General features: G+C 38.1%; 1 protein-coding gene across 2 annotated transcripts in view; it reads right to left on the bottom strand.

The window, feature by feature from the left end:
* The window catches only part of LOC138747970 (dyslexia-associated protein KIAA0319-like), a 160,756-nt gene that overhangs the window by 127,144 nt on the left and 12,147 nt on the right, over positions 1-21,465 (bottom strand). For both annotated transcript variants that reach the window (XM_069907641.1, XM_069907633.1), the window contains exon 2: positions 13,651-13,783. In XM_069907641.1, the coding sequence (XP_069763742.1) occupies positions 13,651-13,708 (58 nt within the window). In that variant the 5' untranslated portion in view covers positions 13,709-13,783. The remainder of the gene's footprint in view (positions 1-13,650; positions 13,784-21,465) is intronic.

Here is a 21,465-nt window from a genome sequence, read left to right as displayed (position 1 = left end):
CATTCAAAACGTACTGGGGGTGTAGGTGTAATTGGGCAGCATGGGCACGTGGGCCGAAATGGCCCGTTACCATGCTATATGTCTAAAATTTAAAGTAAAGATATCATTTTTTTCTACTTTTTCCCCTGTTTTTGTTCTACATTTTATAGCAAAGAATTTTCAGACTACCTACAAAGTGGTTATTTAGTGGTTCAAGCTAGCTCCCAGAGAGTTGGTCAATCCTGCACCACTGTCACTTCATAGTCTCTTATTCGCATGCATCTTTCACAATGCATCAGGTTGAGTATAATTAATGTAAAGGTTAAAATTTTGTGTTTTTAACTCTTGGTTAATTTTGTGCATGCCTCTTTGGAGAACTATTGTTTTCAGTGTTACCATAGTGACTATGATGTCTTCTTTCTTTTTTCTTCTTTCTTTGGCTTGGCTTCGTGGACAAAGATTTATGGAGGGGTAAAGTCCACGTCAGCTGCAGGCTCGTTTGTGGCTGACAAGTCTGATGCGGGACAGGCAGACACGGTTGCAGCAGTCGCAAGGGAAAATTGGCTGGTTTGGGTTGGGTGTTGGGTTTTTCCTCCTTTGTCTTTTGACAGTGAGGTGGGCTCTGCGGTCTTCTTCAAAGGAGGTTGCTGCCCGCCGAACTGTGAGGCGCCAAGATGCACGGTTTGAGGCGATATCAGCCCACTGGCGGTGGTCAATGTGGCAGGCACCAAGAGCTTTCTTTAGGCAGTCCTTGTACCTCTTCTTTGGTGCACCTCTGTCTCGGTGGCCAGTGGAGAGCTCGCCATATAACACGATCTTGGGAAGGCGATGGTCCTCCATTCTGGAGACGTGACCTACCCAGCGCAGTTTGATCTTCAGCAGCGTGGATTCGATGCTGTCGGCCTCTGCCATCTCGAGTACTTCGATGTTGGAGATGAAGTCACTCCAATGAATGTTGAGGATGGAGCAGAGACAACGCTGGTGGAAGCGTTCTAGGAGCCGTAGGTGATGCCGGTAAATGATGATGTAATATGTTGTAATCACTGCCTAGATTCATGGCTTGCTCATTATTCAACACTATGTGAAGGAAGCATGAGCATGAGAAATTTTTCTTTGAATTTTCTGTGTATCTCTTTAAATATCGTTATGTATCTCTTTGAGCTTCTTTATATACATTTTATATCTCTATCATTATACAATAAATACTTTGTTATTCATCATTATTAAAATCTTAATATGAAGTTATGCAAAATCTTTGTTTTATCAACGAATTAAAAGTACATAAAGAAACAGCCAGAGTTGGATTTATTGAATTAAAGAGATCAAAATTCAGAATATCATAGCTCAAGCTTTTGGAAGATGATACTTTGAAATTTGGATCTATTAGAATAAGGAAAGTGTCATCTATACATCATCATTTTGACTTCATATATCAGAAAATAAATACTGAAAATTGTTCATATTCTTGACATTAATATCAAAAAAGTCAAAAAAAGAGAAATAAACACAATCTCTCAAAGAGGGGTCAGAGCCAAATGTTCAAGTAAACACACAGAAATGATGAAGGAACTCAGCTGGTCTTGAAGTGTCCTTGGGAGGTAACGGTATATAACCGATGTTTCGGGCCTGAGTCCTTCTTCAGGGTCTGAGTAAAAAGCAGACAGGCACCTGAATTAAAAAAGGCTGGGGAGGAAGGGCAGGAGGAGGAGTGCAGAGCAACGGATAAATGGTGATCATTGGACAGGGATAGAAGGGCAGGTGAGAATTGATCAGGGAGAGGTGGCTCTGTGAAAGAAGAGCTGAGGGAATGGAGAGAGAAAGAGAGAGAAAAATAGAGATAGGGAAAGTGGAGAGCAGGGGGAAGGGTGGGCAGCAGAAATCAGAGAAGTTGATGTTAATGCCGTCTGGTTCGAGGGTACTTCGATGGAGGTGTTGTTCCTTCAATCTGTGGGCAGCTCACAGAACCATGAGAAGGAGGAGGGGTACTGAAATAGGTTGCCACAGGAAAATCACCACTATGGCAGCAGAGAGCTAAGGTACAAGTTCCCTTGCACGCTCTCCTCAGTGCAAAAGAGTGACAATCCATCTACACTTGTCTGGTATCGTAACGATTACACCACAATACAACAGAGCACCTGCAAACAGATCAGATGGAGAGGCTGAAAATGCATCACAGCAATGCCTTCCTGTCAATTTATTTTTTATACATACAGCACGTAAACAGGCCATTTTGGCCTACGAGTCTGTGCTGACCAATTAACCTACACCCTGTGTACATTTTGAATGGTGGGAGGAAACCAGAACCCCTAGGTAAAATCCACACAGGCAAGGGGAGAATGTACAAACTCCTTACGGACAGAGTGAGATTCAACCCTGGTCTTGACCACTGGTGCCATAATTCATTGCACTAACTGCTACACTAATCATTCCACCATCAACTTTAATTTGTCACTCATGTTATGTCCCAGACTAGCAGAAATAGAAATTCGCCAAGACAGTGTTATTTTTAAAATAATATTTTATTATTAATTACTAATAATACATCTTATCTAACTTATTTAAACTTAATCCTCAACTATGAGCAAATATGGGGATGGGTGGGTGGGTGTGGGCGTATGTGTGTGCGATACCCAGGACCATTACAGCTTAGGCTCAATTCAGGAAAGTCATTCCAAAATTGGTCTTAGACATCCAGTGTTGACATGAAGACTTTTAAACTGATGCAAAGAAGTAATTACGAATGAAATGGGAGAGACTGAGTGACAGACTGCTGAAAACTCACAAATCCTGGTCAAGTTGCTTCCAGAGCAAAGGTCCTTTCAGACAAGAGGTTGTCACAATCCCCCTTTTCCTTTTGTGGAGAAACTGAAATGTGTGACTTCTACAAACTTTTAAAGACTGTGGCAAGGGTCAGTTGAAATGACCAGCATTATGGTCAAGATCCAATGAGGCAAGTCAACCATTTCCTTTACCCAGATATGTCAAACAAAGTGACCTTTCCTCTGGTCATGGTGGGTTCAATAATTCCCCTTCAAAATGACTTTTCCTCTGGTCATGGTGGGGTTCAGTAAGTCCCCTTCAAAATTATCTTTCCTCTGGTCATGGTGGGGTTCAATAATTCCCCTTCAAAATGACCTTTCCTCTGGTCATGGTGGGGTTCAATAATTCCCCATCAAAATGACCTTTCCTCTGGTCATGGTGGGGTTCAGTAAGTACCCTTCAAAATGACCTTTCCTCTGGTCATGGTGGGGTTCAGTAAATTGCCTTCAAAATGACCTTTGCTCTGGTCATGGTGGGGTTCAGTAAGTCCCCTTCAAAATGACCTTTCCTCTGGTCATGGTGGGGTTCAATAATTCCCCATCAAAATGACCTTTCCTCTGGTCATGGTGGGGTTCAGTAAATTGCCTTCAAAATGACCTTTGCTCTGGTCATGGTGGGTTCAATAATTCCCCTTCAAAATGACCTTTCCTCTGGTCATGGTGGGGTTCAGTAAGTCCCCTTCAAAATGACCTTTCCTCTGGTCATGGTGGGGTTCAATAAATCCCCTTCAAAATTATCTTTCCTCTGGTCATGGTGGAGTTCAATAATTCCCCTTCAAAATGACCTTTCCTCTGGTCATGGTGCGGTTCAATAATTCCCCTTCAAAATGACCTTTCCTCTGGTCATGGTGGGGTTCAGTAAGTACCTTTCAAAATGACCTTTCCTCTGGTCATGGTGGGATTCAATAATTCCCCTTTAAAATGACCTTTCCTCTAGTCATGGTGGGGTTCAATAAATCCCCTTCAAAATTATCTTTCCTCTGGTCATGGTGGAGTTCAATAATTCCCCTTCAAAATGACCTTTCCTCTGGTCATGGTGGGGTTCAATAAATCCCCCTCAAAATTACCTTTGCTCTGGTCATGGTGGGGTTCAGTAAGTCCCCTTCAAACTGACCTTTCCTCTGGTCATGGTGGGGTTCAATAAATCCCCTTCAAAATAAACTTTCCTTTGGCCACAGTGATGATCAAAAATTCTCCTGATAGGGAGAAACAAACAAATTGTCCATGACCCACACAGAGCCACTCCACCATAGTGTTCCTTTAACAATGGCTGCTGATCATAAAGTGCTTGTTCCTTTAAGTGTGTCTTTCACAAGGAGTCATGTGATGGAGTAGTGGCCGGTCGGGAAAACCAGCCCTCTCCAGAAAAATGGGAAAAATAGGAAAAGACAAAGCACAACAAAAATAAAATAGAAGAAATAGAAGATAAAGTTACAGCGAAGAGAAAGAAGATGGCATCCAAGAAGGAGAAAGTTAAAAAAAAATGAAAAAAAGTAGAAAAGTCACCACAAAAGAAAGAAGGCGGCCTTACCTGCATGATGAAACAGGGAGCTGTGGTTGTGAGGAGCACCTGATCCTAGAGGTTAGTCCCTGCCCTGCAGAGTCGCGACCTCCCAACCGGTGGACTTCAAAAATGGTTCTTGGAGCCAAACAAAAGTGCGCAATGCGCAATCAAAGGAAAAAGAGGACACCAACGGGAGGAAGGCTCAGCAGAGGAGCAGGCAGCCACAGCGCAAACAGCTGAGGGACGCCCAACATCAGGGCGCTCAGCTGGAGGACGAGGAAGGTGGCAGAGGAGGGAGTGAGGAAACAGACGAAGGAGAAAGACGGTGGGATGACCAACAAGAGGATCAACGACAGGAGGCCCGACAGACGAGCAACCCAGGAGGGAGGACCTACAGCAAGAGGCCGAGCAAGAAGAGACCCGACAAAGAGATACAAGCAGCTCATCATGAAAAACAGAAGAGACACAGACACAAAGAGAAGACACAAACACAGGTACAGACACAGAAAAAGAGGAAGAAGACCAAGATCTTCACAGAGAGATAGAAGGTAAAACTGAAGGACAGAATATAGATAAAGCTTTTTTTGAAAAACAAATGAGATCATTAAAAGAATGGTCATCATTAGAATTAGTGCAATTAAAAGGAAAATGAAAAGAACAGAAGATAAAATGCAAAGATTAAAGCTAGTCATGACAGAAATGGGGAAAAGAGTAGAGAATGTGGAAGAGCAGGAAACGACTGTAGAAATGGAAGTAAATGACTTAAGAGAAAAATTGGAAGAAAGTGACAAAAGATTAAAGAGACACAAGAGTTGTTATATCAGAAAATTGATGTGTTGGAAAATTATAGTAGGTGAAACAACATAAAAATAGTGGGCCTGAAGGAGGGTGAAGAAGGCACAGATATGAAGGAATTTATAAAAGAATGTATCCCGAAGGTCCTGGGAACGACAGAAATGCAGGAAGGAATGGAAATAGAAAGGGCACACAGAGCACTAGCTCTGAAACTGCAGATACATCAAAAACCAAGATCCATCTTAGTAAAATTTTTGAGACCAACGACAAGAGAAAATATACTGGAGCGGGCAAGGAATAAAGTCAAAGAAAATAAACCATTGGAATACAAGGGTCAAAAAATATTTTTTTACCCAGACATAAGTTTTGAACTCTTAAAGAGAAGGAAGGAGTTTAAAACAGCAAAAACAGTTTTATGGAAAAAAGGTTACAAATTCATGTTAAGACATCCAGCTGTGCTTAAAATATTTATACCAGGAGAGCAAAACAGACTGTTCTTGGATCCGGAGGAAGCACAAGAATTCGCAGACCGTTTGCAGGACAGAAGAAGAGATGTAACAAGAATGAAGAATGGCAATAAAGTATATATAAAGATGTAAAAACAATTTAAATGTAAAGCAGTAAAGTGGGAAAAGAGAAGGGAAGGAAGGAAGGGGGGAAAAAGAGAGCTTTGTTATATGTGTAAAATAAATTGTGTTTTCTGGGGGGGGCCTGGGAGGAGAGGAAATAACCATCACTTCAAAATCAGTTGACGCTTGCGAGCAAGATCGCAATCCAAATGGAAAGGGGAGTTGTGGATGCCCAGCAAGGGATAAAGAGCAACTCAGAGAGGGGGGGGAGCATTTGGGGTTAAGGTATTATTGGGTGTGGAAACTGTTGGGATATTTTATGTTTTAAATGTGTTGTCATACATTGAGTTTAATAAGGGAAAACTAAGAGATGAAAATGGGAAAAAGGGAGATGGAAGTGGCAAGGAGGTGGAAAAGAGGTGTAAGCAGGATATAAGATGGCCACGTTGAACTATATGACTATAAACATTTATTGAATACATAACCAAATGAAAAGGAAGAGGCTACTAAATTTATTGAAGAAGGAAAAAATAAATATAGCATTTGGGCAGGATACGCATCTAACTGAAGTAGAACATAACAAATTAAGGAGAGACTGGGTAGGACATGTAGCGGCAGCATCCTATAATTCAAAAGCTAGATGTGTAGCCATATTAGTTAACAAAAATGTACAAATCAAAATAGAGAAGGAAATAATAGTACAGCAGGGAGGTACGCAATGATAAAGTGTCAGATATACTTACAATTTTGGAATTTGCTCAATATATATGCACCTAACAAGAAGGATCAAAAGTTTATGCAGGATATTTTTTTGAAGATTGCAGACGCACAAGGAAATATATTGATAGGAGGGGATTTTAACCTTAATTTGGACCCAATGTTGGATAAACTGGAAAAAAGACAAGCAAAAAGAATGACATACCCAAATTTATGGTTAAATCAATGCAGGAAATGAAATTTATGGATTTAGGGAGGAGGCAACACCCAAGAGAGAAGGAAAACTCATATTATTCAAGTCGGCATAAAAGATACTCAAGGATTAAAGGAATATTCATATTATTCAGGCAGACATAAAACATACTCAAGGATAGACCTATTCCCGTTATCAGCCCACATTCAAGGGAGAGTTAGGAAAATGGAATATAAAGCTAGACTATTATCGGACCACTCACCGCTGTTATTGGCAATAGAGCTAGAGGACATCCCACCAAGAATGTATAGATGGAGATTAAACTCCATGCTACTTAAAAGACAGGATTTTAGAGAATTCATTGAAAGACAAATTAAAATGTACTTTGAAATAAATACAGAATCAGTGAAAGATAAATTTATACTATGGGACGCAATGAAAGCGTTCATCAGAGGGCAAATAATAAGTTATGTAACTAAGATGAAGAAGGACTACAATTGGGAAACAGAACAGTTGGAAAGGGAAATAACAAATATAGAAAAAGAATTAGCAATAAAGGAAGATACAACTAAAAGAAGAGAATTGGCAGATAAAAAAATAAAACATGAAACTACAAACATACAAGGTGGAGAAGAACATAATGAAGACAAAACAGAAATATTATGAGCTAGGAGAAAAAACGCACAAAATTCTAGCGTAGCAGCTTAAGACAGAACAAACTAAAAGAATGGTATTGGCATTAAGGAAAAAGGACAAACAAATTACATATAATCCAACGGAGATCAATTAAAACTTCAGGGAATTCTACGAGCAGCTATATCAAACTGAAAATGAGGGGAAAGAAGACAAAATAGATGAATTTCTAACTAAAATTGAACTACCAAAATTACAAACAGAGGTGCAAAATAAATTAATAAAACCATTTGAAATAAAAGAATTACAGGAGATATTAAAAAAACTACCGAACAATAAAACACCAGGAGAGGATGGATTCCCAATAGAATTCTATAAAACATTTAAAAACTTATTAATTCCTCCCCTCCTGGAAGTAATCAACCAGATTGATAAAACACAAAGCATACCAGATTCTTGCAAAACAGCAATAATTACAGTAATAGCAAAGACAGGGAAAGATCCACTTGCACCAGCATCATATAGACCAATATCTCTACTTAACACAGATTATAAGATAATAGCTAAACTATTAGCAAACAGATTGGCTGACTATGTACTAAAAATAGTAAATCTAGACCAAACTGGATTTATTAAAAAAAGACGAACAGACATTATCTGTAAATTTATTAACTTAATTCATGCAGTAGAAGGAAATAAAACTCCAACAGTAGCGGTTGCTTTAGACGCAGAGAAGGCGTTTGACAGAGTAGAATGGAATTATTTATTCAAAGTACTACAAAAATTCAGCCTACCAGAATAATATGAATATTCCTTTAATCCTTGAGTATGTTTTATGCCTACTTGAATAATACGAGTTTTCCTTCTCTCTTGGGTGTTGCCTCCTCCCTATATCCAATATTAACTGGATTAAAGCATTATATAAGGGGCCATTGGCAAAAATGACAGTAAATGGATATATATCAAAACAATTTAACTTAAGCAGATCAACAAGGCAGGGATGTCCATTATCTCCCTCACTGTTCGCGTTAGCTATAGAACCACTAGCAGAACTGATAAGAACAGAAAATAAAATAAGGGGGATAAAAATAAAAGAGAAGGAATATAAAATCAGTTTATTTGCAGATGACGTTATAATATACTTAACAGAACCAGAAATATCAATAAAAGAATTACATAGGAAATTGAAGGAATTATGGAGAAGCATCGGGGTACAAGATCAACGCATATAAAAGTGAAGCAATGCCAATGAATAATGTGGATTTCACAAAGTTTAAGAAAGAATCGCCTTTTAGATGGCAAACACAAGCAATGCGATACCTAGGTATATAACTAAATAAAAACCTCGACCATCTATATAAACTAAATTACCATCCATTAATGAAAAAATTACAAGACGACTTAGAGCATTGGAAAGACTTACCACTAACACTGATAGGAAGGATAAACTGTATTAAAATGAACATTTTCCCAAGGATACAATACCTATTTCAGTCATTACCAATACACCTAACAGAGAAATTCTTCAAGGAGTTATAGAAAATAAGAAGGAAATTCTTATGGAAAGGGGGGAAACCGAGGATAGCACTAGATAAATTAACAGAATGGTACAAACAAGGAGGCTTACAACTACCAAACTTTAAGAATTATTATAGAGCCGCACAGTTAAGATACCTATCAAATTTTTATCAAACAAGGGGAAAACCAGATTGGACCAGATTAGAACTAGATAAAATAGGGGAGAAGATACCTGAACATATACTATATAAATGGGATGAAAAATTGGTGCAACGTAGGAATTCACCGGTATTGCATCATCTACTCAACATTTGGAAGAAGATTCATGTAGAAAGGAATAAAACAAATTACCAACTACCAAAACTAATATTGACGCAAAATCAACTAATCTCTTTCACAATAGATAACCTTTCCTTTAGAGAATGGGAGAGAAAAGGGATCAAAAGAATAGAAAATTGTTTTTCGGGAAATAAATTATTATCCTTTGAACAAATGAAGGATAAATATAATATAACTCATGAAACAATGTTTGCATACTACCAACTGAAAACCTACTTGAAGGACAAATTGGGAAACAGTCTGAGGTTACCAGAAGGAAGCAATTTTGAATATGTGATTACAGACACAATGATAATTAAAAAATTTGTAACAAACATGTACATCAAACTGCAAGAAAAGGAGAACAAGGAAACAAAAGGTAAACCTAAACAAAAATAGGGACAAGATCTAAACATAAAGATAAAGAATGAAACATGGGAGAAGCTATGCTCCAGAACTATGAAAAATACAATAAACACGAGGTTACGCAAGATACAATATAACTGGATACACAGGCTATACATCACACCTCAAAAGTTAAATAAATGGGACCCAACAGTATCAGACAGATGTTTTCGCTGTAAAAAGGAAATGGGAACAACAATTCATGCAATTTGGACATGTGAGAAAGTGGAAAAATTTTGGGAAGATCTAAACCAGATATTAAATAAAATCACAAAAAGCAATATACCAAAAAACCCAGAGATCTTCCTCCTAAGTAATATAAGAAACAAAGAATTTGGACTCGATTTGGATGGAGCACAAAAAAGATTTGTTAAGATAGCCCTAGATGTAGCAAAAAAAATGTATTATGTCAACCTGGAAATTAGAAGACAACTTGAGAATACAACAATGGTACATAGAAATGAATAAATGTATTCCATTAGAAAAAATAACATACAATTTAAGAAATAACATCACAATATTCGAACAAATATGGGAGCCATACATGAAATACAATAGAGAAATCCTACCATGGACTTCCACCACCTAAAATGACAGAAGGAGAAGATAATGAAAAGAACTGACTCAGTAAAATTTCTTGTTTATTTTTATTAAGTGACAACATTGTTTAACAGGTTTAATGTATCTTATAGATTGAACTTTAAATAAATGGGGAAGGGAGTGAGGGAGGGAGGGGGGAAAAGGGGGAGAAAACGACACTGTATATATTTAAGAAGAAAAATGTCTGTATGTATCTTGGTCAATATGGTTTATAGTGTGAAAAATAAAAAAAATTTTTTAAAAAACATACTCAAGGATTGATAGGTTTTTGTTGTCGGCCCATATTCAAGGGAGAGTTAGGAAAACTGAATATAAAGCTGGACTACTATCAGATCATTCACCACTGTTATTAGCAATAGAATTGGAGGACATCCCACCAAGCACGTAAAGATGGAGGTTAAACTCCATGCTACTTAAAAGGCAGGAATTTAGAGAGTTTATTGAATGCCAAATTAAAACATATTTTGAAATAAACACAATCAGTGAAAGACAAATTTATATCATGGGACGCAATGAAAGCCTTAATTAGAGGGCAGACAATAAGTTATGTGACTAAGATCAAAATGGATTACAATCGGGAAATAGAGCAATTGGAAAGCGAGATAGTAAGTACAGAAAAGGAACTAGTAAAAAGGGATGATATAAAGAAAAGGAGAAAATTGGCAGACAAAAAATTAAATACGAAACATTATAAATGTACAAGGTGGAGAAGAACGTAATAAAAATAAAGCAAAAGTTTAACGAACTGGGAGAAAAAAAAACAAAATATTAGCCTGGCAACTTAAAACAGAACAAGCTAAAAGAACTGTATTGGCATCAAGGAAAAATGACAAAAAAATTACATATAATCCAAGAGAGATTAATGAAAACTAAGGAATTTTATGAACAATTATATCAAACTAAGAACAAAGGGAAAGATGATAGAGGAATTTTTAGCTAAAATGGAACTGCCAAAATTGCAAGAAGAGGAACAAAATAAACTGATAAAACCATTTGAAATAGAGGAAGTACAGGATATATTAAAAAAGATGCTGAACAATAAAACACCAGCAGAGGATGGATTCCCAATAGAATTTTATAAAACATTTAAAGAATTATTAATTCCTCCTCTCCTGGAAGTAATGAACCAGGTAGAAGAAACACAAAACTTGCCAGATTCATGTAAGACAGCAATAATTACAGTAATACCAAAGACGGGGAAGGATCCATTAACATCAGCATCATATAGATTAATATCTCTACTTAACTCAGATTATAAGATAATAGCAAAATTATTAGCAAACAGATTGGCTGATTGTCTACCAAAAATAGTAAAACAAGATCAAACTGGATTTATTAAGAAAAGATGAACAGCGGATAATGTCTATAAACTTATTAATCTAATTCATGCAGTTCAAGGAAATAAGAAACCAACAGTGGCTGTTGCTTTAGATGCAGAAAAAGCCTTTGACAGGGTATTACAGAGGTTCAATCAACCAGAGAAATATATTAATTGGATTAAAGCATTGTATAATGGACCATTGGCGAAGGTAACAGTAAATGGGTATGTATTGAACCAATTTAAATTAAGTAGGTCAACTCGGCAGGGACGTCCATTATCCCCTTCACTGTTCGCCTTAGCAATAGAACCATTGGCAGAACTGATAAGAATAGAAAATAAAATGAAAGGGATAAAAATAAAGAAGGAGGAGAATAAAATCAGTTTATTTGCAGATGACTTCATAGTATACTTAACAGAACCAGAAATATCAATAAAAGAATTACATAAGAAATTGAAGGAGTATGGAGATAAAGCACAAAAAAAATTTATTATGATAGCCTCAGCAGTTGCAAAAAAATGTATAATGTCAACTTGGAAATTGGAAGAGAGCCTGAGTATACAGCAATCGTACATAGAAATGAATAAATGTATTCCATTTGAAAAAAAAAACATAATTAAAAAATAAAGTCACATTATTTGAACAAATTTTGGAACCATACATGGAACATAAGAGAGGTAATCTGAGATTGCCTCGGATCTCCACTCCCTAAAATGATAAGACAAAATGACTTGATCTAGTGTGTAAAAGTAGATGACACATTTTTCTTGTTTATTTTTCATTGTGTGAAGACATTGTTTTATGGTTTTATTGTATTGTATATGTTGAATGTTTATTGGTTTTGGAGGGGGGAAGGGGGAGGGAGGATAGGGGGAAAAAAAAGGAGAAAATGCCACTGTGTATATTTAATGAGAAACGTTTGTATATATTTTGGTTGATATGGTTCACAGTGTGAAAAATAAAAAATTATTTTTAAAAAACTCACTCGGTCCATCTCTGCCAATACTCTCCCCTTTCTTTTTTTTTGAATATTTTATTTATAAGTACATGCAGTTTTCATATATCAACATATTATAAGAATAATTAAATGTATGTAATACCAAGAAAAATATAGTAAATGTACATATCAAGTTAGATTGCTCTTGGAAACACTCGAAGATTTCACATAAAAACATTTTCACCAAAAAAAAAAGCATAATTCATTGAGGGAAAACTTCATGGAACTGGAGGTATCAAAGGAATTATTTATAAATTCAATCCTAATGTTTGAGCATACAGGCTCCAAATCTATAAAAAAGTAGAATATTTACCTCTCAAATTATATGTATTTTTTTTCTAATGGAATATAGTTTTGAATCTCTGCTTGCCATCTTCCTAATGTTAAAGAAACATCTGATTTCCAAGCAACAGCAATACACTTCTGTGGTGAAAGGCATTTGCATAGATGTTATGGACTGGCCAGTCTGAACCTTTCCTAATCCTTCCTTTGGCTCCTTCCCGGATTTCTCAATAAAGGCTGGCGTGCCCGGACTTTCCCCCTCTTGCTCCTGTACCTGGAACCTGGCCAAGTAGTGATGATACAGGTTTTTGGAAATTAAAGTCATTGTATCACTCCATCATGTCGACGGGATTATTGTGTGCAATACAACTTCCTCGCTACCACCAGACCTAATTTACTCTCCTCTCTCTTGATCACTGTCTCAATCTTGATAGACATGCTTTCTACAGGCACTTTTTACTACAAACAAATTAATGTTCAGTTCTAACAGACCTTCAGTCAAGTTGCAACTCACATCATGTAAAATGAGGGCACCTATGAGGGCATAAAATGCGTGAGAGAAAAAGGAATAGGTATATTTCCCAGGTGCCTACATCAGAGACGTCAGGAGTGGGGCAGGAAGACATTAAAATGCTCTGTTCTTTTTCCCCAAACATTTAGCAAGGCATGATCTGGGAATTCACCATTTTGAAACCTGGACGGATACACTGGCAACTTCGGAAGTGGCAGGATGGATCAAATGAACTCAGTTTGTACTCCAAGGTTCCAGGAGAGATTTTAAGGAAGGTCAGAAATCACAAATGAGTGTGCATTTCACAAAAAGACCTCTTTGTTACGAGAACAGGGGAGCAGACACAATTCCGTGTGTGACCTTACAGTGAATTCTTTTCCTTTAAATTATTCATAATTTTTAAAAAACCCTAAAGGTCAATATTGCCAAGTTGATCATTTTCTATGCAGACAAACCAGAAAACAAACCAATCCATTGCTTGAGTGACATACCTGTTGTGATACACAGCAACACAATGTTGAGGGAAGTGCACAAGCGACTCATTTTCATAGCAGAAGATCCCTCACAATTAGGATGCTTTTCTCTTCTTCACTTTTCCTTCGTTCAGTTGCAAGTTTGGAAATACTAGAGCAGAAACCACATAATACTCAAACAACAAGTCAAGAAAATCATGCATCTGGTGTTTATAAAGTCCTTAACATGCAGTTATGACACCAATACTTTACTGAAGCTTTATACCACAATGTGGAAAACTAGTGGTCACCATGAGGTGAAATCTTAAAAGGTTTCTGCTTCAGAATGCAACTGGTTTAAAGAAGCAACCTTTTAATCTTGCTTCTTAACTCTAATATTGCTCCTCTGTTGCAAAGGGCATCGCCATAGCACAACTTCTACAACAGGAGGGCATTGTCCAGAACATATCAAATACAGTACATGCAACTAAAACAGTTTTTGTACCATATATTTCGGCATACAAGACAACCTTCAGATAAGAGGGGTCCCCAATTTCAGATGGAATTTCATGGTTTATCATATGTCAGGTGTATACGACGACCACCCCACCCCCACAAAAAAAATGTTGAGTGAGCTGGTGTCGTGTGACTGAGCTGGTGTCATGTTGACTGAGCTGGTGGGCGAGGTTGGAAGGTGGGCGTCATCAGGGAGCCTCAAGCAAAACGAAGAAAGTATGAATCAAGTTTTAAGTTAAAAGTCATTGAAGCAGCCAAGAAATCGACCAACTCTGTTGCTGTCATAACCAAGAGGGGAGAGAATGAAGAACAAATGAAATGTTTCCAGATGTGTCTGCCTCAGATGATTATAGTCATTTGGAAGGATTTTGGATGCATTTTCTTTCAATAAAAATGTCTTTCTAATATACTGGTAGGTTAAAAATTTGTTGTAGTGTGGGGTATGCATGGGTTATGGAATCAATCGAGTGGTATTTTGAGTAGTATTTTAAGGTCACGTTTTTGTTTCTGGCCTATCAGACGACTTTTTTTTGCGTGCTTCTAGGGTCGTCTTAGAGGCCAAAATATGCGGTAATTTAATTAAATGCAATAGGCAAAGATTCAGCCTGCTAAACCTTTAAATTATTTAAATTTAAGCTGCTACAGATTAATTTTTATTGTATTTCTTTCTAGTTCAACAATTCTCAACAGGGGCCACAACCCATTTAAGGAGGCTGAAATTCTAAAATATATTTTATGGGTTTTTTTTAAAAAACACAGTAAGTAGGAGAGAAGTACTAAAGAAACAAAATCTTTTTTGAATATTTTATTTTGATTTTAATCAATAAAGAGTACCAAAATTGCCATCTCAGATAAATAAATTAAATGCAAATTAATCTTTGATACATGACTCCAAATATAACACCTATCCCCCCTCCCCCAAACAAAACCCTAAATAAATGAAGATTTAAAAAAGGAAGACAGAAGAAAAAAAAGCACAGAAAAAGAAAAGAAAAAAGAAAAAGAGAGGAGCTGTGGAGATCTGGAATCCAATTCAACAAAATGTGGGGGGGGGGGGTGTGGGTTATTTTTGTCTTAATCTCAATACAAGGAAGAAAAATAAATAGAATATCATATTTACGAAGTATTCAACCTTACACTTTGTAAGTCAGGTTCCCATACCTGCAACAACAAAAAAACGTGTTGTACTTATTCCTTAAATTGTAAATGATTTTCTCCAGGGGTACCCAACTACGCATTTCAGTATTCCAACAGGCTAGCTCCAAAAGAGAATCTGACTTCCAAGTCACAGCAATACATTTCCTGGACACTGCCAATGTGATTTTAAGAAACTCTAATTCAATGGTTCTCAACCTTTTTCTTTCCACTCATATACCACCTTAAGCAATCCCTATGCCATTGGTGCTCTGTGATTAGTAAGGGATTGCTTACCTACATACTAAGGTATGTGAGTGGAAAGACAAAGATTGAAAACCACTGTTTAATCGTACCTCATTGACTCATTATGTGCACAGTTTCATAACTCCAAAGGAAATGGGCCAATGACAATTTTTTCTCAAGCAAAATACTTCAGTAACAATTGGATCTAGAACAGTGGATCTCAACCTTCCCTTCCCACTCATATACCACCTTAAGCAATCTCTTACTAATCACAGAGCACCGATGGCATAGGGATTACTTAAAGTGGTGTGTGACTGGAAAGAAAAAGGTTGAGAACCACTGTTCTAATTGGTACTTAACCTTATTTAGATCTTACATCCACAATATTTCCTAAGAGAAACAATTCTGGACTTGGGGCAATTGTTTCCCAATAATTTGATTTAGTAAACCTCTTAAATTTTCCAAAAAGGGTTTCAATATGGAACATGACCAGGTGGAACGTAAGAAAGTACCTGTTTCTTCCCTGCATCTAAAACATACATCGGAAAAATTAGAGTTTATGTAATTTTTGCGGGATAAGATATAACTGATACAAAAAATCACATTGCATCAGCCTATATCTTACATTAATTGTATTGGTTATACAATCGTGACATAAATTCGACCAGGTCTATCATCAATCCTAATATTCAAGTCCAATTCCCATCTTTGTTTTGAACTGTACAACTCCCATTTAGGAGTCCCCGATTGAAGTAAAGAATACATAATGTGAATTTCTTTGTGGTCCCCTTTCAAATTAGAATCTCCATTTCACTACCCTCTAGTTACGTCATGGTCGATCCTAATTCTTCTCTGAGAAAAGCTCTTAATTAATTGAAAGTTACAGAAAATTGTATTATTATAAATATTGTATTTATTTTTTAATTGTTCGAATGACATTAATTGCCCTTGTGCATAACAATCTTCTACATATCTGATCCCTATATGGAACCAGGAATGTAGAATTAAATTGTCCATAGTTAAAGGAATTAGTCTGCTCTGAATCAAGGGTGTTTTGTGGGTTTTTTTAAACCCTCGTGCCAATTATATTATTCATTTTATACCAGCAGGGGGCAATCTCTGTATCTGCAGGAAGATCACCAGAGGACAGACCACACCTGGCCAGCTGTCAATCAGCCGACCTGAATAGACCTAACTCCACCCAGCTAGCTGTCAATCAACCACCCAGGATATAATCCTGAGCCAGCCCCTCCCAGGACAGTCACTCGGGAGTTACCAGTATAGCTACCTCTGTAGCAGAGACTTAACTGAATAAAGCCTGTTGTATAGTCTTTGAGTTTTGTGTCTGCTTACTTCTGCAGGAGTGCATCACAATACCAAATACAGAAACCAACTAAACTTGACGGCTTCGCAGGGAAGGGGGCCCATAAACTTGGAGCAGAGTCCTAAAGTGGCCATTAACAAAAAGGTTGAGCATGGCTGTTCTGGAGTACAAATTTTCATTGGATTGGGCAGAGGATAGCAGTTATTGAAAAGAATCAAAGAAAATGAAAAATTTCGCTCAATTGAGGACAGTTCAAAACAAATATTGCATGAAATGGAAAGTGCTTTCGCCACGTGTGGTGAACCTACTAAGCTTTGAGGCAAAAAAAAGATTAATGGCAATGATAGGTCAACTTCTAGTTGACAAATCAAACCACATGTGCATACAGACCCAAATTTCAACCCCTATTTACATGTATAATATCAACATCACACAACGTGAATCGTGCTCCAAAAAGTTCACAGTGGTGCCATTTCTTTACACTGATGGGCAGGAGGGAAGTGCTAATTTTTTTTTGGGGTACCAGACCTCACCTAAAATGGCAACAAGGAGATGCCTGGAGCCACCCCCGTGAGGTGCCTAGAGTGATGCTCCTGCAAGCTCCTGCAAGCTCCTGTAGCACTGCACCCCTGCTGATGGGAGATATCCATTCAGTGTTATAGACCAGAATTAATCATGAAGTTTTCTTGCAGCCTGTTTCTGGTACTTATGTCCAAGAGCAGCACTGCAGACTGAGGCCAGATCACACCTTGCTGCAGTTAAACAAGAAAGTTTGCAGCTGCTGGGATCAAGTACAATACAAAAAATGTGCTGGAGAAACTCAGCAGGTCATGAAGCACCCATAGGAAATAAAGAGCAACCAACAATTTGGGCCTGAACCCTTCATCAGATACAAAACAGCAGATCGAAATTTGACAGGTAAAAGACACGGCTTCCCCTCAACCACCTTCAACTCAGCCCTTACTCGCATTTCCTCCATTTCCTGCCCATGTCCTCACTTACCACCCCAAAAGCCTCCCCATCCAACATTCAGTGAGATCATGGCTGATCTGATGATAGGCTCATCTCCACCTACCTGCCTTTTCCCCCCATATCCTTTTATTTCCCCTACTATGCCAAAATCTATCCAACCTTGTCTTAGGTAGCCTCCACTGCTTCAATGAGCAGTGAATTCCATAGATTCACCACCCTCTGAGAAAAGCAGTTCCTCCTCATCTCTGTCTTAAATCTCTGAATACCCACATTCTAGTCTCCCCCACTAAAAGGAACAACTTACTTACCTTTATCTTATATATGCCTTTCATAATTTTATACATTTCTATAAGATCCCCTCTCATTCTTATAAATTCCAATGACTACCGTAACAGACGACTCAATCTCTCCTCATTGGCCAACTCCCTCATTTCTGGAATCAACCTGGTGAACCTCCTCTGCGCTGCCTCCAAAGCCAGAACATCCTTCCTCAAGTAAGGAGACCAGAACTCCAGATGCAGCAATGAAGGTCAACATTCCATTTGCCTTCTTGATACCCTGTTGCACCTGCAAACCAACTTTTGCGATTCATTCACAAGCACTCTTAAGTCTTTCTGGACAGTAGCACGCCGCAATCACTTGCCATTTCAATAATGATCTGATCTTCCATTTTCCCTTCCAAAGTGGATTATCTTCACCTTTGCCAACATTGTACTCTGTCAGACCCTTGCTCACTCACTTAACTTATCTATACCTCTCTACAGACCCTCTGTATTCTCGGCACTATTTGCTTTTCCACTCAATTTAGTGATTGCCAACCAGAAAAACACCCTTGCTTTCTATTGGTTAACCAATCTTCTATCCATACTAATACATCATCCCAAACTCTATGTATCCTTATCTTCTGTTGGCCAGGTTAGATGCAGATAAAGTCCCTGTAGTTTTATATGCAGCACCTTCTGGAAATTCAGACAAACAACATCCACATGCTCCCCTCTATCTGCCACACTCATTATATCCTCAAAGAACTCCAGTAAGTTTGTCAAATAGGACCTGCCTTTGCTGCATCTGTCTGATGAATCCATTTCACTCCACATGCCTCCCTATTTCTTTTTTAATGATAGATTCAAGCATTTTCCCAACTGTTAAACTAACTGGCCTACAGTTCCCTGCCTTTTACCTACATCCTTTTCCAAATAGTGGCATAACTGTTCCTATCTTCCAATTTGCCGGGACTTGCCCAGACTCCAGAGAATTTTGGTAAATGATCACCAAAGCGTCTACTACTGCAATTTCTTTCAATACCATGGGATACATTCCATCAGGACCAGAGGAGTTATCTATCTTCAAACCCTCAACTTTTCTGAATACAACTGCTTTAGTGATAGCTATTATATCCAGGTCCTCACCATCCACAACATCTGTCTTTGGCATGTTTGGTGTGTCCTCCACCGTGAAGACTGACACAAAATAGTCAATCAAAGCTTCAGCCATTTCCTCATTACCAAATATTAATTGCCCCTTTTCATCCTCCAAGAGACCAACCTTCACTTTAGCCACCCTTTTCTACTTTTATATAATTATAAAAACTTTTCACAAGATCACAAAGGAACAGAAGTAGGCCATTTGGCCCATCGTGACTGCTCCACAAATCCACCCCGAGCTAAACTGTTCTCACATCCAGTTCCAAATTCCGGCCTTTTACCCATAATCCTTGATACCTTAATTAGATAACTATCAATCTCCTCCTTAAAACTCCCCCAATGAATCAGCCTCCGCAGCTGCATGTGGCAACGAATTCCACAAATCCACGACCATCTGGCTAAAGAAATTTCTCCTCATCTCTGTTTTAAAAGGGTACCCTCTATTTCTAAGACTGTGCCCTCTTGTCCTGGATTCACCCACCAAGGGAAGCTTCTTATTCACACCTACTCTGTCCACTCCTTTCAGCATTCAAAATAGTTCGATGAGATCCCCTCTCATTCTTCTATACTCCAATAAATACAGTTCAAGACCCAATAAACACTCATCACCCTTGCATTCCAGGAATCATCCTGGTAAATTTTCTCTGAACTCTCTCCAACATGATTACATCCTTTCTAAGATAAGAGGCCTAAAACTTCACACAGTTCTCACTAGTGCTCAACAGAGCCTCATCAACACCTCTTTACTCTTATACACTATTCTCCTGGAAATTAATGCCAACATAGCATTCGCTTTCTTCATTGCCGATTCAAACTGGCAGTTAACCTTTAGATTATTCTGCACGAGGACCCCCAAGTCCCTTTGCATTTCCGAATCTTGAATTTTCTCCCTATCTAAATAATAATCTGCCTGTTTACTTCCTCTTCCAAAGTGTACAACTGTACATTACTCAACATTGTTTCTCATCTGCCATTTCTTTGCCCACTCTCCTAAACTGTCTAAGTCTCTCTGCAACCTTTCGGTTTCTTCAACAATTCCTATTCCACCATCCATTGTGGTGTCACCATCAAACTTCGCAACAAAACCATACTCTCCTTAATCGAAATCATTGATGTACATTGTAAAAAGAAGCTACACTAAGCCCTGCAGAACATCACTAGTAACCGGCAACCAACAAGAACAGGATCCCTTTATTCCCACCCTTTGCTTTCTGTCCATCAGCCAATGCTCCACCCAATCTAATCTCTTCCCTGTAATTCCATGGGCCTCATCTTATTAAGCAGCCATCCCCAGCCTCTCTCTTGTCCATCCTACTTGAGATTACCTCAAAAATATTTCAATAGGTTGTTGGTCAGGCAAGATCTTCCCTTCATGAAACCATGCTGGCTTGGACCCATCATGCCATGCACCTCGAGATATTTCATAACCTTGTCCTTGAGGATTAATTCCAATAACTTTTCAACTACCAACGTCAGACTAATAGGCTTATAATTTCCTTTATTGGTGTCCCGGCTTTCTTAAACAGCAGAACTATATTTGCGACCTTACAATCCTCCGAAACTATGCCAGAGTCTATTGATTTCTGGAAAATAATTTTCAACACCTCCATAATCCCCAAAGCCATCTCCTTCAGAAACCGTGGGTGCACCTCATCCAGTCCAGATGACTTATCTACCTTCTGCCCATTTAGCTTGCCCTCTCTTTCTAGTAATCCCGACTGTTCTTAATTCTATTCCCTGACACCTCTGACTATCAGGTATATTGCTAATGTCTTCCTCAGTGAAGACTGATGCAAAACCCTCATTTAGTTCCACTGCCATCTCTTTGTTACCCATTATAATTTCTCCAGCATCATTTTCAATCTGTCCAATATCTACCCGTGTCTCTCTTTTACTCATTAGATATTTTAAAAACTCTTCAGTTTCAGCTTCTGCTTCAGTTGCAGATAATATGCTGTATTGAAGCAGAACACAGTCATATTTACATCAGACATTGGGCAGGTAATGTGTGGGCTTCTTGTGATGGCAGCTATAGCTCAGTGCAAGTGTTCATTCAAAGTAATGAGTTCAATGTCCACCGTAGGCACTTGAGGCCAGTTATCCATTCCAATCCTACACTGTAGGATCATATAAAGTATTAAATTGAAGTGTACAAATATAAAGGTAGAGTGCTGCAATTAGATGGTTAAATTCCATTAACTGATAGATATTTAACACTTTACAATGTTCACTGGTCAA

This window comes from Narcine bancroftii, chromosome 1, assembly GCF_036971445.1.
Source record: "Narcine bancroftii isolate sNarBan1 chromosome 1, sNarBan1.hap1, whole genome shotgun sequence".
NCBI classification, from domain to species: Eukaryota; Metazoa; Chordata; class Chondrichthyes; order Torpediniformes; family Narcinidae; genus Narcine; species Narcine bancroftii.
This window is presented reverse-complemented; position numbering and strand designations above follow the sequence as displayed.